Below are 19532 nucleotides of genomic sequence, written 5' to 3' on the forward strand. Positions count from 1 at the left end.
GCAGAGGGCCTGGCTTTAGTTCCCAGCACCTGTGTGCTCACAACTATCCCCGAATACAGTTCTGGGGGACCCAGGGCTCTTTTCTGAACCTTTCAGGCACTTCATATGCGTGGTAGACATATATAATGAAGGCAACCATTCATACACATAAAATAAAACAAATCTTCCTCCTGCTCTTCCTCCTCAGAAGCAGGACAGAGAGAGAGGAATGTGGATGCCCATTTGTCCTTTTGTCTTTATACTGGAAGTTTCAGCGTTTCCCATCCTTGTAGTGAAGCGCTAGTTTTTGGTAAAGGTGTGCTCAGCTGCAGGCCCAGGTGGAAAGAGCATGCCACTGTCCAGTGCTGGGTTGAGCCCCAGGGCTGTGTTTTCTGTGTAAACGAGACAGACTTCTAGGGTCTTGCGTGTGCCATTGGCTCTGGAATGGGTAGGAGTTGTGGTCATCTTACCCGAGGGAAGTCGTCTGCAGAGGCAGAAACTATAGTTTAGGGCTAGCCCAAAGGGCAAATGCCTCGATTGCGGTGTTCTACCTTCCTCTGGAGGGCCCAGCACACATTGCTCCAGGGAAGAAGCAGAAACTAAGTCTCCAAGGAGTCTGCCTTAGCTCCAGTCTGGAGAAAAGAGGAAATCGGAGACAGGTTTGTCCTGGAAGTCACTCTGTAGACCAGGCTGGCCTGGAACTCTATAGATTCATAGCTGGCCTTGAACTAACAAAGATCCACCTGCCTCTGCCTCCCTGAGTGCTGGGATCACAGGCGTGCACCACCACGCGTGGCTGATGTCAGTGGTTTTTAGTCCAAAGTCTGAATCTTAATTTTACCTAGTAAGGATTAAATGCAAAGCCAAACAAATTCTCTTTCAACCCATCCATTCTTCATGACCTTTCCCATGTCAATCTGGAAGCCTCCTGTCATGTTGGGAGAAGACCTTCTGATACACTGGGATAAAATTAAATAGAGCTGTGACATTTACTAGCCAGATGTGACCTTAGGGAAAAGTCTCCTTTAAACCTCTTAATCCAAAGTCATAAAACAGTAAAATCTGCCTTTCCAACCTAAAATAGAGAGGCCTTGGTCTTTTGTGTGTGAGCTGAGAACACACAGGGGTGTATACTGAAGCTTGCTCCGACCTAAGACAACTGCTAATTCAGTGGGATGTGGCATTCAGTATAGCCACAGCATAGGCTTCCTTCTCTGCCTTGTTTGTGCCAACATTTCCATGGCTACTTAAGCACTGAGGGCAGACAGGCCCCATTTAATGCAAGTATTCTTTTACGGATGTTTTCTGTGTGCTGGGGATGGAACTGGGGGATTTTTCCCTCTCCCATATTCTGCCACTGAACTATAACCCTAGTGCATCTAGTACATCTTTAAGATTTGGCTTTTCTTTAAAATGATAACAGTAACAACAACATTGTTGTTTCTGCTTTGAGACAGGGTCTCTCTATGAAGTCCTGGCTGTCCTAGAAATCCCCGTGTAGACCAGGCTAGCCTCAAACTCACGGAGATCCACCTGCCTCTGCCTCTCAAATGCTGGGTATTAATTTTGTTTTTCATTAATTATGTACTCTTAGGTATAAGTGTATTTGTGTGTGGGCATGTGCATGTGTGTGTAAGTGCCCATGGAGGCAAAGGAGAAGGAAGGCGTTAGGTCCTCTGGCGCTAGAGTGACAGAGCATGGTGAGCTGCCTTACCTGGATACTGAGAATGACCTCGGTAGGAACTGCGGTCCTCTACCCCTAACTAACTGCTGAGCCATCTCTCCAGCGTGTAGGATTTGAGTTTTAAGGGCATTTTTTTCTGCTGGCTTTAGCAACAAATAACATTTCCCAATTGTGTTTAGCTTTGAACTAAAATAAAAATATGAGCATCTGAGGTGGGAAAGGGTTCAGGAGCATAGAAGTACTTTTGATTTGACATTTCTGGATATCCGTTCTTTTAACCTCTTCATGTTACCGCTTTTGTTTTGAAAATTATAATCCAATGCTAGACTCTTCTCAAGAAAGTCAGTCTCAGTGGGCACGGTGGCACACGCCTGTTATCCCAGCACCCAGGGAGACAGAGGCAGGCGGATCTCTTTGAGTTTGAGGCCAACAGGCTCTACAAAGTGAGTCCAGGACAATCATGGCTACATAGAGACACCTTGTCTAGAAAAAAGAGAGAGAGAGAGAGAGAGAGAGAGAGAGACAGAGAGAGAGACAGAGAGAGAAAGGAAGGAAGGAAGGAAGAAAGAAAGAAAGAAAGGAAGGAAGAGAAGGAAAAGAAAAGAAAGAAGAAAGAAAAGTCTCTTCAAAGAAAAAAGTTAATACTGGTCATTTGTACTTTGGTGTAAAATTGCTTAAAAATAAACTTTTGTTTTACATTTACATTAACTATTTTGCAATTTTTATGATGCATTTTAAATGCCCTTTTCTAGGTTTAATTCTCACATATTTGAGAGATATTATTGTCCCTGCTTCAACTCAAAATTGGCTTCCATAAAATGCCTGATACTCGCCTGCAATCCCAGCACTCAGGGAAGCAGAGGCAGGCAGATCTCTGAGTTCAAGGCCAGCCTGGCCTACAAAGTGATTCCAGGACAGCCAAGGCTACACAGAGAAACCCTGTCTCAAAACAAAACAAAAAGTTTCTGTCCTCAGTTAGGATGTCTGTGTGCCTCTGGAATGCAATTTAAATGCGTTTCAGAAGCACACAGCTGCACTATATTACATTGCCTTTGCCAAGAATTCCAGAGTAAATTGCAGACATCTTCAGCAGCTGCTGGCTATTCTGGGAAGCCAGTAGGAGGGCAGGTATTATGTGCCATCATATTTAGACTACCTGGAGGGTTGTCTGGCGTTGACCAAAAAAAAAAAAAAAAAAAAATCACCCACAAGCCCTCAGCACCCTGCGTTTCCTTTGACCTTAGAAAACACCAGTTGTTGGTTTTTCACATGTCTTCATTCCGTTAGAGGAGATCACTTATGAACAGATTTTCCAGCCAGTATCATGAACATGCATTCTATCTGAATCTGGATTTCAGTTCACTTTATCTGCAGCCTGGAGAAAATTCTGGTTCTTCCCTTATCTTCAGAGAGAGCAGTAAGCATTGGCTGATTTAAACAAGTCAGTCAATGATGTCAAGCCCAGACTTCTGCCATCCGGATTCTTAAGCGTTTTCCCCTTTACCTGCTGCAGCTGATGGTGGCTTTGATTGCATCAGGCCTGGGCCAGACAGGTGAATTCTTCCAGCTGAGAGCCAGAGCCAGGAATTTGCATTTTTTGTTAAAATAGCCTGGTGCTAGGCTGTGAGTGGTTAATGCAGCATTGTCTCTTTGAACACTTTTCCCTGATAGGCCTGTGAAGCAGCTGTTCCCTGAAGGAGACAGAAGTGAGCATCAGGAAGAAATCTCTTGAGTTTGTGCAAAGAACAAGGTTGGGCTGTCTGTAACTCACAGGAAGGGGAACTCTTTCCTGTTTATACCTTCCAGTGTGCAGCTTTAAAAAAAAAAAGTATTGGAAAGTGATTTCTGTCAAGCTATACTGACAGTCCAAACTTAGATTAGATTTTGCTGTTGTTTTTTCTAGACAGAATCTCTGTATGTAGACCTGGCTTCCCTGACACTCTGTAGACCAGGATGTCCTAGTACTCTGCCTCTCGAGTGCTGGAAATAAAGGCACACACCATCACACCTGGCTTCCGAATTCAGATTTTTAAGCAACAGTTTTTTTTGTTTGTTTGTTTGTTTTTATCATTTTATGAGTGGGTTGGGGTGCACATTCCTGCAATCATGTCCCAGGTATTGAACTCAGGTTACCAGGCTTGGCCTGGCCACTGCTCCTTTATCTTGCCTGCCCATTTAACAGTATACTTCAGTAGCTTCTGCTGTTTTGAGGCAAGGTCTTACTCTGTAGCACACACTGTCCTCAAATTCATGTCAATCCTCCTATTATGTTATAATTAAAATATTCCAAGCAACAGATCTGGTATAAGGAGCTTTATTTGAAGGGGAGGAAAGAGAGGGGAATTAGAACTGAGTGAGCCATGAGGGTGGAGTGAGAGAGTGCAAGAGAAGAAAGGGAGTGTGCAAGAGATGGGCTGGTGGATCCTGGTGTGTCCTTTTATCCTGCATACAACTGGCCTAGGCAGGTGATGACCTCAGGGGTTGCTGGGCTCCTGAAAGGCAGGCTGGTGGTTCCACCTCTGTGCCAACGCCTCCTGACTCGGTCTCTCTCAAATTCTTAGGTTATAGGAGTGAGCCACTGTGCCTGCCCAGTTAACATTTGGGTATATGTTTGTGTGGGTATGGGTGAGAATGTACGTGAAGGCCAGAGGTCAAATCCTGTGCCCTTTGTCGTTTGAGTTGTTTACTGGGATTTAGGGTTCTCAGATCAGGTGGGGCTGGCTAGCAAGCCCCAGGGCTTTTACTGACCCTGCATCCCTCCACAGGGACTGCAAGCATGTGCTACCACAGTGGGCTTTTCACAGGGCTTCTGGGGCTCAAACTCACGTCCTCATGCAAGCACTGTACTAACTGTGTCATTTCAAACCCCTGACCATCTTTTTTTTTTTCTAAAATTTCATTTTAACAGAAGATATAATACTTGACAGTTTTAACTCAAAAGCTGTATTTTTTTTTGACACAGCAAAAACATACTGTCAAATGCTGTTTTCAGATTTTTCAACATTTCATATCCAGTTGCTTTGAGTTCATGAAGTATTCTTTTGTGAACCATTTTTTGAGTTCCTAGAAGAGCTGTCACTGTATCATCAGCTTGGCTCACATGAGCTGTGAAGTGCTTGGGAGGCTAGGACATGGCCAATGCAGGAGGCAAAAAAAACAGTTCTTTGAAAGTGCTGAGGAAGATAGGTAGGCCAGGTGCTCCTATTTTAGAGAGTAACAGGATGCCAGTAAAGTCAGGGGCCCCATTTGGCATGACTCTTAGCAAACTCAAATGAATCTGTGCTCCTGGGCAGCATGGAAAATCCAGTTCTTCCTAAGAACAGAGCTTGTCACCCTGAGCTTAAGGTTGCTGCTCATTTCCTTAGACTTTGCAAAATAATGAGAGTATCAGAGAGTAAATGCCTTTTTATTTCCCTTTTTTTATACTACAGCGTCTTCCTTTTCAGTTGTTCTGAGGTTTTTCAGTAGAGCAGTGATTTTTTTTTCAACTTGTGTTCCCACGAGTTTCCTATTACTTTCTACTTTTTCTTTCTAAAGTTAGAGAGAAGGGATACTCTGCTTTTCCTAATCACTGGCTAGGTGAAGCTAAAACTAGGGATAGAAGGACTCTCACCTTCTATCACCTTCCCTTCTCGGTCTGCTTCTTTTGGTAATCACTTCCCTCAGAGTGAGCAGCTTTTTGGCCCAGGTTTATTTGAATTGAATATCTGCCAATGCGTTTCTGCACTGAAATTTTCTGCAATTTTTTTTTTTTTTAAATTCCCACCTCCCAGTGTGGAGATTGAACTTGGGGGGTCCCATTGTGTACTGGACAAGGGCCCATCCTCAGTATGTTTCTGTAATTCTTAATGACATGAGTAGGAGGTACTGACATTCGCCTTATGAAACACAGTTTTGCTTTAATGTCTTTAAAATGTCCGTAAAGGGCCAAGGGTGCAGCTTGGTGGAAGCCTTTGTATAGCTTACCCAAAGCTCCCACCAGCGATAAAATACAGGAAAAACTTCTCTACTTCATTCTAAAGATGAAAGAGCCGCTAGTTCGTGAGGATCAAAGTGGTGGCGTAGGCTTTTAATTCCAGCACTTTAAAGCAGAGGCAGGTGAATCTCTGAGTTCAAGGCCAACATGGTCCACATTTTAAAGCTGGGGCTGGAGAGATGACTGTGGTTAATGGTGCTTTAATTGCTCTTGTAGAGGACCTGGGTTAGATTCCCAGCACACACACACACACACGTATATATAATCAGGAGGTTCACAACAGCCTATATCTCCAGTTTCTTGGGATCTAGCACCATCTTTACTCATTTCATGTACATTCATAGTGCACATAAACTCATGCAAATATATATCAATAGTATTGAATCCTGTCCTGTCATACCAGATACACTGTAAACTTGAGACAGGAGAGCAAAGCTGACCAAGTTCAAAATTCACTTCTGAAACTCTCTGAGATAAACCAGAATCCAGTGATGTGATTAAGCCTGGTTTATTTTGGTGTTTGATGTTTTTATTTATTTGCAACCTATCCTAGAATTCACTGGTCTTTTTTTTTTCTTTTTTTTAAAGATGTATATGAGTACTCTCTCTGCATGCCTGTATGCCAGATGAGGGCATGAGGTCCCAGTATAGATGGTTGTGAGCCACCATGTGGTTGCTGGGAATTGAACTCAGGACCTCTGGAAGAACAGACAATGCTCTTAACTGCTGAGTCATCTCTCCAGCCTGAATTCACTGGTCTTAAACTCAGATCAGCCCGCCTCTATCCTCCAAGTGCTGTGGTTAAAGGAATATGCCACTCTGACTGGCTGAAGTGTATGTATATATAATTATATACACATATACTTTTAAAATTTAATTTTGATAGATAGCAAAAAACTTGAAGTAACTGATGACTAGACAGATAACAAGACTACAGACTAGGCAACTGAGAGGGAAAATGTTACAATCCCATTTTCTTTCCAGGAGATGGTGGTGCATACTTTTAATCGTAGCACTCGGGAAGCAGAGGCAGATGGATTTCTTAGTTCAACGCCAGCCTACTCTACAGAGCAAGTTCCAGGACAGCCTGGGATACACAGAGAAATACAGTCTTAAAACACCAAAACCAAAAAGAAAAAAAAAATCCCATTTTCTCATTAACCACAGATTGTGATGCCATGTAAAAAACGTTTTAGAACTGGAGGGGCTGTGCCATTGGCCACTAGCCCTTCAAAGCACCAGGTAGCTAAAGAGGGTTGTGTTACACAGTCCTGGAGAACAGATTCATGCAGTTTAGTGGCCTTGGTTTTTGGTATTTGTAATTATGGTCCAATACAGCCACCGCAGCAGGGAGCTGTAGTGTGTGAGAAACCAGTAAAGGGATCTACTGCTTACCACTATATTCTATGGAAAGAGTCCCTAACATTGCTTGTCTCCAGAGTAGCTACATTACATCTGGCCACGAATCATATGTCTTTAAGAAGAAAAATAGTTCTGCAGAAAGACCTTCTTTTTATACTTGGGGGTGCCTAGTAATGGTCTTGTCAGAAGCTTGTGACAGTCTGTGGTAGCTGTACATTAACTGTGTAATGTCTTCTATTGTAGTTTTCATTCATTTTACATTTGTATTGTGTGTGTGTGTGTGTTTGTATGAACGTGTGCGTGTATGCATGTGAGCACATGCATATCCCAGTGTATAAGTGGAGGTCAGAGGACAGTTGAGTTGGTTCTGTCCTCCCACTACATGGATGTCACGCATAACTCAGGTCCTCAGGTGCTTTTACCCACTAAATGATCCTATGGCCCCTCTTCTACTTTAGAAGATAAAATTTTCAAACGAAGCCTGTATATTAAACACCAAGAAAACAAAATGGAATATATATATATATATATAATATATATATATATATATACATACTTCACTGCTAAGAAGTACATCAGGAACCATGGAGGATGCTGTCTAATGGCTGGTTCAAAGCTTGGTGTATACTCAACTAACTCTCTTAAATAGTTCAAGCTCATCTGCTTAAGAATAGTACTATTCACAGTGGGATGGCCTCTTACATCAGTTAACCAACAAGATAACCCCCATAGATATGCCCGAAAGCCTTTATTGTAGTTCTCTCAGGTGTTCTAGGCTATGTCAAGTTGATAGTTAAAGCCAACTCTCCCAACAGGACAGTTGGGCCCTTGTCACCACCAGAATGGATATTTAAAGGAGATCTCTATTCAAAAGTACATCCCACTGTTCTTTCCTGTTTCCTTTTTGTTATTAACGAGTGAATTTCTTGCTTGGCATATCTGTATCCAAAAATGTGCATTCAATCCTTACTTGTGTTCTCTCTTTTTTCTAGAAGCCTCCCCAGCTTTCTGAGGATGATAACCAGCTGAGAAGCAAGCAAGACAACTGTGGTGACAGTCGCCTGGAGCCTGCCACCAGCCCTCCCTCCCCAGATCACAAAAACATGGAAATTGGGGTGTCTGTGGCAGAATGTAAAAGTGTACCTGGAATCACCTCAACCCCCCATTCCAAGGACCACTCCTCCCCTTTCTATTCACCCTCACACAATGGCCTCTTTAATGATCACCGTGAGTCCTTAGATAATGATGTTGCCAGAGAGATCCAATATCTAGATGAGGTGCTGGAGGCCAACTGCTGTGAATCTTCTGTGGATGGAACTTACAACGGAATCTCTTCCCCAGAGCCTGGTGCAGCCATACTGGTGAGCAGCAGCTTAGGCTCACCGGCCCACACAGCCACCCAGGCAGAACCCACCGAGAAAGCATCTGGCAGGCAGGTGCCTCCTCACATTGAGCTCAGTAGAAGCCCCTCTGACACCATGGCTGAAGGAGAAAGAGCCAATGGCCACACCGCTGTCCAGCCCCAAGACATGCTGGGGGACAGCTTGCAGGCACCTGCCAGCCCCAGTTCCTCTACCAGCTCCCATTGCTCCTCCCGAGATGGGGAGTTGACACTCACCACACTGAAGAAGGAGGCCAAGTTTGAGCTGCGTGCATTCCATGAGGACAAGAAGCCCTCTAAGCTCTTTGAGGAGGACGAGCGTGAGAAGGAGCAGTTCTGTGTCCGGAAAGTGAGGCCCTCCGAAGAGATGCTGGAGCTGGAGAAGGAGAGGAGGGAGCTCATTCGTAGCCAGGCTGTGAAGAAGAATCCTGGCATTGCCGCCAAGTGGTGGAATCCTCCCCAGGAAAAAACTATTGAAGAACAGCTGGACGAGGAACATCTGGAGTCACACAGAAAGTATAAGGAGCGCAAAGAGAGAAGGGCACAGCAGGAGCAGCTACAGTTGCAGCAGCAGCAGCAACAGCTACAACAGCAGCAGCAGCTGCAGCAGCAGTCCCCGCCCCAGCTCCACACAGCCCCAGCTTCTCATGAACACCTAGACGGCACTGAGCACGCAAAGGAGGATGTCGTCACTGAGCAGATTGACTTCTCTGCTGCGCGCAAGCAGTTCCAGCTGATGGAGAATCCCAGACAAACACTGGCCAAGGGCCAGAGCACACCAAGGCTCTTCTCCATCAAGCCTTTCTACAGACCTCTTGGGTCCATCAATTCAGACAAGCCACCGACCATCTTGCGACCAGCTACTATCGGGGGCACTCCAGAAGACAGTGGCATACAGGCAGCCAAGGGGCAAAAAGCGCCCTGTGTATCTGAGAGCCAGTCTGCAGGAGCAGGTGCAGCTAGCACTTCCACTCAGGGAAAGGAAGGGCTGTACAGTGAGCCTTCCAAACGTGGGCCCTTATCGAAACTGTGGACAGAGGACGGAGAGTTCACGAGTGCCCGGGCCGTCCTTACTGTAGTCAAGGATGAAGATCACGGGATTTTGGACCAGTTTTCAAGATCGGTCAATGTATCTTTGACCCAAGAGGAGCTGGACTCGGGTTTGGATGAGTTGTCAGTGAGGTCTCAGGACACCACTGTCCTGGAGACTCTGTCCAACGATTTCAGTATGGACAACATAAGTGACAGCGGGGCTTCCAATGAGACACCCAATGCCCTTCAGGAAAACTCACTGGCTGATTTCTCTCTGCCTCAGACTCCCCAAACGGACAACCCCTCAGAGGGCCGAGAAGGGGTCTCTAAGTCATTCAGCGATCACGGTTTCTATTCTCCTTCCTCCACACTGGGAGATTCCCCATCAGTTGATGACCCCTTGGAATATCAGGCTGGGCTCCTGGTGCAGAATGCCATTCAACAAGCCATAGCCGAGCAGGTGGATAAGGTTGAGCAGGTGGATAAGGCTGAGCAGCAAACCAGCAAGGAGGGATCGGAACAGCAGGGACCTGAAGCAACAATGGCGGAAGCCGAAAGCCAGGCTCCCACCTCCGAGAAGCCCCAGAGCATGTTCGCACCACCTCAGGTGTCCTCTCCTGTTCAAGAGAAAAGGGATGTATTACCAAAGATCCTCCCTGTGGAGGACAGGGCACTCAGGGAAAAGGGGTCCTCCCAGCCACTGGCAGCTGTGCAGCAGCCCAGTGGACCTGTCAATATGGAGGAGACCAGGCCTGAAGGAGGCTATTTCAGCAAATACTCAGAGGCAGCCGAGCTGAGAAGCACAGCCTCCCTCCTGGCTACTCAAGAGTCTGATGTCATGGTTGGGCCTTTCAAACTGAGGTCAAGGAAGCAGCGGACTTTGTCCATGATTGAAGAAGAGATCCGGGCAGCCCAGGAAAGGGAAGAGGAGCTGAAGCGGCAGAGGCAAGTGGCGCAGAGCACCCCCAGCCCCAGGGTCAAGAACGCCCCATCGCTGCCTTCTAGAACTACCTGCTACAAAACTGCTCCAGGTGAGTGACAGTTGTATCCTGCATCCAGGATACAACTCCTGCTTTCACGGTTCTGGGTGGAGCCTCCCCTATGCCTGTGCACGAGGATTTCAGTAGTAAAGGTGTTAGGGTGTCCCCTGGAAGGGCACCAAGCCTGGGTGGTGGTTGCTATTTCTCAGTTGATGTAATGGCTCCTTGCCTCTCAGTCTGCTTTGTCTTGATTTATTAAGGTTCTTTCCTGCCTACCCTCTTAGAGGGCTGCTTCTTGGCCAAGTGTGGCGTATACCTTGGCCAAGCGGGGCTACATGTAATCTTGTCTCTTCAAGTCAGTAACTGGACCTTTAAAAGCTACAGTTAAATTAAACCCATCTAGTTTAGAGGATGTGTTTTCCTAGCTCCTTTTGGGATGTTGGCTTTCTTCCCAGCGCTGATGGTCTTAACTCAGGGTTGCAGGCTGCAGATATTCTGTTCATCTTCTTTATGGCTGGGTTTGACTTCCTTTATGTGATCACAAACCAGTTACAGCCATGCAATGATGGACCACATCTGTGGTAGCGATCCCATAAGATACTTCCCAGTGATATTAAAACCGTTTTGGTTTCTCAGAATGCTCCATGATGTTCACATCATGAGATTGCCTAACAGTGCCTTCCTCAGACATTATCTCAGACTGTGTCCTCGACCTCAGCCTTTATATGCATATACTTTGTAATTAGGACCTTTTCCATCCATTCTTGTCCACTTAGAAAAATGAAGTTATTACAAACGAAAAAAAAAAGCCATATTTAATCTCCTTCCATTGTCTGGGTAGCCCCTTTTTTTGAATTGTTGCTACAGATAGCTGGTATCAGTTAAGGCAATGCTGTGGGTGCCATTATGGCTAGCAAGGTGACCAGAAGCTTTTCTTTCTGTGTGCCTAGATAGCAATTGGGACACTGCTCATGTTGTGTTCCTCTGGGTGTGGTCAGAGCTAGTTCATGCATTGTTATGGTTCATGTTGTGGGCATTAGAAGAAAGCACTGAAAAACATTTTTTTTTATATCATCCTGAAGCCCAAGGGTGGGGTCATGTGTTTTACAGTAGACTTGTAGGGCACCTGATCCTTCATCAAAGATGATTTAAGAAGGGTTATCTTGAAATGTAATCATTGCTGTTTAACTTGGTTCATTCAGACCTCAATTCTTCATGTTGACACTTGACGTCCATCAAATCTACAATGGCACAGATCATTCTTCATTATTTTAAAATCTGAAGGAATCTCAAACCTAAAGGCTAGCTCTGAAGTAGGGTATGCTTGTCTTCCTGACTGTTTGAGAATCACTTGACACCATCCTGCCCGACCGCCCGAGCTTTGTAATACACCCTCACATTGGGTCCTTTGGATGTTTCCACATGATCATAGTTCACTTTTGGTAAGGGGAGTACTGCCAAACTGATGCCGTATCCTCATAATGTCTAATCAAGCAGTGCATGGTCTCGGCTTGTTCCGGGGTGGACGGATCTTAGTTTTGACAATTCAGTATTACTTTTGATCGCTTGATTAAGGAGGTTTCTCTTCTTACAGAGAAACTGCATTTTCCGTTTGTAATGAATACATATTTTATTTACACATAGCTGGCTATGGATTCTTTATCCCACTCCTTATCAGACTAGGATTTCTTTATTGAATGTAATGGGATTCCATGAGACCATATTGATGTACTTTTTCTTTTATCATTTATCTTATTATTTTTAGCCTGTTTGTTTGGTCATAGCTATAGAAATCCTCTCCAGCTCACACTGTATCTTTTTGAGAGGCAGTTGTTCTCTGAGCGCTTCCTTTCTATCTATCTGTCTGTCTGTCTATCTATCTATCTATGAAACCATGGATTCATGCAGAGATCTTTTTCAAAAGTTAGTGTATTTGTGTCTCTGTGTGTAAGTGTATGTGTGCATATGTCATGGTGTGCATTTGGAGGACAGTGGGTATCTTTTAGGAGTCAGGTCTCACCTTCCACCTTGTTGAGCAGGCTCTTGCCTCTGCACCTGTGCTGTGTACCCCAGGCTAGCCAGTCTGCAGACTCCCCTGTGATTTTCCCATCTCTGCCTCCAGTCTCTCACTGTAGGGCTCCTGGGAATACAAATGTGCACTATGACTGCATGTAGCTTTTCACTCAGGCTCTTGGGATCCAAACTCAGATTGTCAAGTAAGTAATTTTTATCCACCCAGGGATTTTTTTCAAATTCTGATTTAATAGAGTTATTCACATTGGTCACAAGAATTTCTTTCCTGGAGAGACAATTTCTACCTCTTCTTTATAAGCAAGCCCTCAAGGTCAAATCAAAGTATAGTTCCTCCAAAGGTCACCCTAGAGAACTGATGCGTTTATTTAAACTATTTATAGAGCACTGATGAAGGGCTGCTTACAGGAACATATTGACCCCGAAGCTGCCACAATGGAAAGTGTACCTAGCTTGGATGATGGCTTCCCCATAGCTGCATAAATGGAGCTTCCTTCTTTGGTTAACCTTCCCTGGCTTATGTATTCTAGACACCTGGAAGCTATGTGCAGAACTGCATACAAATAGCTGGGAGAGGCAAGAGGGAGTAGTGGGAATCTCCAGTAGCTATTCAGTGACGCTCCCTACACCCTCTTCCTCTGAGGGAGCCGTCAATATGCCCACTGGTGATGATCTTCTGCAAGCAGCTACAGTTTGTCTGATGCAGATGGCAGATGATTTGCTCAGAGGCCTGTGTTCTACAAAACACTTCTTTCCTTTCCATATTTACAACTCACTTCTTGATATTCTCAATATGTTATTTGTTTGACCTCTTTAGCTTCACTGTGTAAACAAACTCCTGTTTCCTTCATTAAATTATGTACCATTATTAATCTCTAGGTAATCACTGCCCCCTCCCCTATTCTGTTTACTTCTCTTGGCCCCACCATCCTGTACATGTTGCTGCTGTCCCGTGTCCACCTTGCTCTGACCCCACCATACTCCATAGGCCACTGTGGCTCCTCCCAGGCCTCAGCAGGCATCATGGTTTTGAGCCCCACCTAATGACGCTTGGACTGAATTATTCAGGAAGGAAAAGGAAGGGAGGTGGATGAGGAAGAGCATAGAGACTTCCTTGATGGGTTCTTAATTCCTTCAGGCCACAGGCCAGAGCCAGCTGAATGCTAAAGGCAAGAGAACTGTCAGGGAAACTTGTTACCAGTGGTTAGCCACAAGAACTTGGCTTTTCCTGACAAGTCTTAGTTGTCAAGTTCACTTGAAATTGTTTTGGGCTGGAGCTGGCTTTACATGGAGATGACAGTTGAGCATCCGCCCTGGGGAAATGTCTTTGTATGATGTGCAGTCCCAGCTTGGGAGCTACTGCACAAGCAAGTGATGGTGGTACCCAGAAGTTGGTAATCTCACTGATGGAGGAACATTCTGTAAGCATTGTGGCTCTTTCTGCTTACATGGAAGCCATGATTCCCTCACAACTACCAGTTACAGCCAAGTCTGCCTACAACACTCACTCCCCAGTTGGATTATTTCATTATAGAAATGTATTTTAGAGATTGGGATATCCAAGATTACGGCTCTAGCAAGGACCCATAGCCTCTACTATAGATGGAATCCTCTCTTGATGGCTGCAAGTGGTGAGAAGGGAGATGACAGCTCGATCCTTGCAGCCTCTTTGATAAGGACATTAACCTCATTTGTGTTGACTCAGACATCCCGGTCTAATCTCTTCCCCAAAGCTCCCTCCTAATAGCACACATTGGTAACTGCATTTCAATATACGCATGAGGTTCCTGAACACCAGACTGTAGGAGGGGGTATTTTGGAGTCTCCACTCAGTCGCAGTCTCTTAATAGAATCCCTGACCACATTGGCCTCAACTTGATTTCTGCCACATGAACAACTGTTCAGTGTAAGGACATGCTGCTACTTAGTCTACTCCCCCCAGCTGACCTGCTTGTCAGGGAAAGTAGTCCAGTAGGATTAGGTTTGCTCTACAAGAAGCCAGAGTTCCAGTGTTTGCCATTGACCTACAGCTACCCAGGTCCCAGGTTCCTTAGAACCTCCTTCTGTGTGAATACTGATTTCCTTACCCGTGTCTTATCCACACAGCATTGGTGTTAGTCACTTTAAAAAGAGAGTAGCTTCCAGGCATGATACTAACTTTAATCTCAATACCCAGGAGGCAAAGGCAGGCAGGTCCAGTTCGAGGCCAGCCTGGGTTCCAGGATATCCAGGGTTTTGCTATCTAGAGAGACATTGTCTCAAACAACAACAACAAAAACCAACCACAAAACAAGACACACACACACATGCATACCTCCCTCCAGAAATACACACACACACACACACACACAAAAAAAAAAAAAAAAAAAAAAAAAAAAAAAAAACAACCAGAAAAGAGGATAGTAATTTATCTGAGTCTATGTTCTGTCCTGGTCTTGCCACATTAAACACAGTCATAGTATGATGCACATAGACCCCATTCTTTGATATTTATATTCAGAATGTGCAGAAAAGACATCATGGCTTCCTAGGATTACAGCATGGAGAGAGGAACCAAAATCAAAGCCAATAAAAATTCATGTTTCTTTCCGTGCCTGGAAACCTCTGGAAGTATTGCTTGGCCAGCTGGCCTCTTTGCTTGCTATGCTGGAGGAAGCTGACACATTACTCTGACAATTTGTGGGTTAGAACCTCTGGCTCCAACATGGGTCTCATGAATGAAATATTGCTAGGTTTCTTCTGCACCACTTCATGTTTCCTGCCAGAAGTGACTCAGTTGGGTTTTTTTGTGGTCCAGATCAGATTAATGATATTAGGTGATGAAAAACAATGACTAACCCCTTATCTAGTGGAAATCATGCTGGCCACATGCTGAATCCTAAAACAGTGAGCAGATAAAATCCACTGAGAACAAGTGTGCTAGAGAAGGAGGGCTGTGTAAATTCTTCCACTGTTATCTTAAAAACCTCCATTCCCTCGGTAGGTATTGAAAGATGTTTGGAAGGCATTTCCCACCCCCACCCCTTTATAAGACAGTGGTGAAGGCCTGTAATTCTATGTGCCTGGGAGGCTGAGGTAAGGGGATGCTCCATGCTTGCCTAGGCTAGAGTGAGCTGGGGGCCATTTTAGGCAACTTAACAAGATCCTTTCTCAAAGTAAATAAGGAAGGAAAGGGTTGGGGTAGTTCAATGTTAGAGCACTTGCCTAGCATGCACAAGGCCATAGGTTCAATCCCCAGTACCTCAAAAATGAGAGAAAGAAAGGAAAAAAATGAAGCTCCTTGACAAATGTATCAGCCCAATTTGAAGAAGAAACATACACAAATAATAATTAAGAACTTCTTAGTCTTTGCCTATTATGGATGCCAACAGACTCTTCTCAATGCTTGTATTTATTATTTGGAACACAGGTTTCACTTCCAGGTTCTAAGAATGCCAGGGAAATACAGGGAGCTGATGCGTGTTGGCAGCTTCTGTTTTCACACCAGATGTTGAACTGATACAGCAGGCTGGATGATTTTTGAGGTGAAGTGATACATTACAGGGAGTGGTTAAAAAAAATCAATGTGGACACTGAGTTCCACTGCTTCCTGCAGTATCTGTCCATTTCTCTTAATAGTGGGACTATAGGATCGCTACACACTTTGAGTAAAATGAGATGTAGACTTAAGGACACATGTCTGAAATCCTAGCATTCAGGAGCCTGAGGCAGGAGGATTACCAGGTCAGCATGAACAATACTGGAACTTTAAGGCTAGACTGAGCAACATAATAAGGACTTGTTTCACCATACCGCCTCCCTCAAGGAAAGTTTGCAGGGAACATTGACTGTGGATTACAGTTCTGCATGAATTGACCATTACCTTAATATTAAAATTGTTAACTGCATTGTTAGCTCTTCCTCTTTGTTGTCTTCAAACATCACATTGGAAAATTATAGACAGAGAAAGACCTGATGAGTGTCAGAACAACACCTATGCAGTGGAATCCCATGGGACCTCGTGGAGCCCTGTGTAACCCCGTGGCTCACTCTATGTTGAAAGAGCCAGAAAAGGCCGAGCTTCATTGCCCCGCTGGTGGCTGCTGGAAGGAGTCTTCCAGACTTTACGTGGAAGAGGGTTCTCCATCATGAAATATGGCCAGTCCAGCTGGCTGTGTGAGGCAGCATAAGCTTTATGTGGCATGTCCATCAGGCGGTCAGTGTCTACAGCTCTGTTTCCTGAACATTCTTTGCTGATCATGCTACCTGCAACTTAACAAGACCTTAAAGCTGTTTACCATACCAGTTACTTCATTCATATTTTCTCATTTGTTACTCACCTTTCCCGAAAGCCCTTTAAGGTAACAGTACACATAATAAGAACACATGAGGTAATATGCACAGCTGCTTTTGCTGACCCATCCAGGGTATCTGTGTTGCCTCCTGGTTGTGCTCACACCTTGTGGGAGGCACTGCCTGGGGTCCTCTTTGCCAGCATGCTTAGCTGCTCCATGTTCTGAGAGTAACTCTTCCCCAGGAGTGAGACTAGGCCACGTACAAGGAAAGTCCACAGTCTTAATCTTACAAAGAGGAAGTAAATCAAAAGGCCTAATTCTTGCAAGATCCCTGATGAGAAATGTGAGCTAATCAAAGCCAGCTTGGGAGCAGGATGTCCCGACTGCTGGAGCCTGGACAGGATATGACCTCGACTCTTACTAGTTCTGTGTACTTCCCAAGGAGATTGGCATTTCAGATGCATTTGATCTTTCTGAATAAGCCTCTACCGAGGGCGTGGAAGACTGGCTGGTGGAGGGAAGGAGGCAGGCAGGCGGAAGGAGCAGAGAACATGCTAGTCAGACTATGAGAGCCCCAAAGAATCCATCTGTAGAATGCTCTTTGGCTTTTCCATACCTTGAAGGTAAACATGGGCGTTTCCCACAAGTTGTATGCCTTTGAAATCATCAGGTCTCTTTAACAGTACCACTCTCTTTCTTATTTCCCATTATCCAAATGCGAATTCATATATTATATAAAAGAACCAGTCAAGGAAAACAGATGCTCAAAGGGGTCAGTACCTTCTCTGGAGCCACATGTGAAGTTCAGTTCCTTGCTGGTTGTGCGAATAGTTCATCTCTCCTCTATAAACCTGTTTCCTCACCAGTAAAAATGGGAATAGTACAGTAGCAACATTACCAAAAAATTAAGGCAGAGTCTGGTACATAAAAGGCTCCCAAGAAGAGTTGTTACCGATTTGGATACGTTGCTTAGAGGTGAGGAGATGTTACTCTCTCAGACGACCAGGGTTCAGTTCCCATCACTTACATATTGGATCACAGCCATACAACTTTAAGTCCCAGGGATCCAAAACTCATTTCTGATCTCTGCAGTTACCCGGCATGCATGTGCTACTCATAAACATATGCAGGCAAAACTCATACACATAAAATAAGTAAATCTTTGAAAAAAATATATACTGGTTTTTGAACACAGGGTTTCTCTTTGTACCTTGGCTATCCTGGACTTTGCAGACCAGGAGCTGGCCTTGAACTCAGAGATCCACCTGCCTCTGCCTCCGAGTGCTGGAAATACAGGTGTGGCACCATGCCCCATTCTTCAAAAATATTTTTAAAGTTTATTACTATTGATTTATGGTTGCTTTTAGGCTTTGAGGAAGGCCTAGAGCTAGGCAGTGGTGTTGGGCACATTTAGTCCCAGCACTTGAGAGGCAGAGGCAGGTGGATTTATTTCTATGAGTTCAAGGCCAACCTGGTCTACAGAGTGAGTTCCAGGACATGCCAGGGCTACACAGAGAAACCCTGTCTCAAAAAACCAAAAGAAAAAAGAAAAGACCTTGAGAGCCTAGCAGAGCCATGGATATTGTTCACAGTGACAATGAACTTGAGATAAAATGTGAACATGCTTTTTAAAGTAACTTTCATTTCTAGTAGAGAATTTTCTTAGAATTAAGGCTTCCCTTATAAAGCCTGACTTCAGGAAGGGGTTTTCAAAAGCTATGTCAAAAGCCAAAGAGTGACAGGGTCCATGCTAAAATGTACCCAGTGACAACAGACTTATAGATACTACCATAAAATATTCCTTATCAGAAGTCTGCCATTTGGGCAAAAATGTGTTCAGCAGAAAGATCTTAGTGAGTGAATCGCTATTCATCATGATTTCATCCTTGCTGTTTTTGTTTTTCTTTTGTGTAGTAATGAGGATGTAGCCTAGGACTTTGTGCATTCTGGGAAACGTTACTTCCACTGAGCTACCTCCTCTCATTATTCCTATCTGAATTAGCTTTCATCTCTGTATTTTCTTCCTTCCTTCTTTTCTTTCTAGCTTTCTTGCTTTGTTTTTGTTTTTGAAACAGGGTTTCTCTGTGTATGCCTGGCTGTTCCAGAACTCATTCTGTAGACCAGGCTGGCCTAGAACTCAGAGATCCTCTTGCCTCTGTCTCCCGAGTGCTGGGACTATGGGCGTGCGCCATCACTGCTTGTCTTCATCTCTATTTCTAATCTCATCTTAAACCAAGCATCTTCTTCGGAGAAACAGAGCTCCTCCCTCCTAGGGTTTCACCTCCTTCCAGTAAGGCCTACAGGCTAGCCCCAGCCTCAGCATTGCATAACCTCCAGCCCTGGCGTACCTTGAACCAAACATATTTGACAGTTCTTCAGACTTACTCTATCTTCAAGGGCATTTCTTATTCCTGACTATGTTTACCATCATCCCATTCTCCCATCCGGGGGCCTTCAGAGGAAGAGATGAAAGAGGGAAGATGTGCTCATGATATGGGAGTCACAGCTGCAGGAGCCCATGTACTGGGGGTGGGAGGGAGGTGCTGCTGATAAGCAGGTCTCTCTCATTCACCGAGAAGAAAGGAAGTTGAAGCTGTTCCTCTGGGCTCTCTTCTTTCTGGGGACTTGAGTGGCTTCAGATGCTTGCAGGGTCACCCCCAAGCTGTGTGAAGAAAAGAGGCCATTGACAGAGGCACAGGCCAAGGCACGTCATCTGGTGGGTGTTTTTATTCAGTTTCGTTTGGTTTTTTAAATTCAAGTGGGGGACAGCTTTTTCTCTTGAGAAATGTTAGAAACAAAGACTCTTTGAGTTATGATCTCAGACTCCACAGTG

At 44.7% G+C, this 19532-nt stretch overlaps 1 protein-coding gene across 7 annotated transcripts in view; it reads left to right on the forward strand.

Annotated features, from left to right (window-relative positions):
• The window catches only part of Palm2akap2 (PALM2 and AKAP2 fusion), a 427758-nt gene that overhangs the window by 385977 nt on the left and 22249 nt on the right, over positions 1-19532 (forward strand). For all 7 annotated transcript variants that reach the window (XM_060379949.1, XM_021628068.2, XM_021628073.2 and 4 more), the window contains one exon: positions 7994-10445. In XM_060379949.1, the coding sequence (XP_060235932.1) occupies positions 7994-10445 (2452 nt within the window). The remainder of the gene's footprint in view (positions 1-7993; positions 10446-19532) is intronic.

The sequence above is a fragment of the Meriones unguiculatus genome, chromosome 3 (assembly GCF_030254825.1).
Source record: "Meriones unguiculatus strain TT.TT164.6M chromosome 3, Bangor_MerUng_6.1, whole genome shotgun sequence".
Taxonomy (NCBI): Eukaryota; Metazoa; Chordata; class Mammalia; order Rodentia; family Muridae; genus Meriones; species Meriones unguiculatus.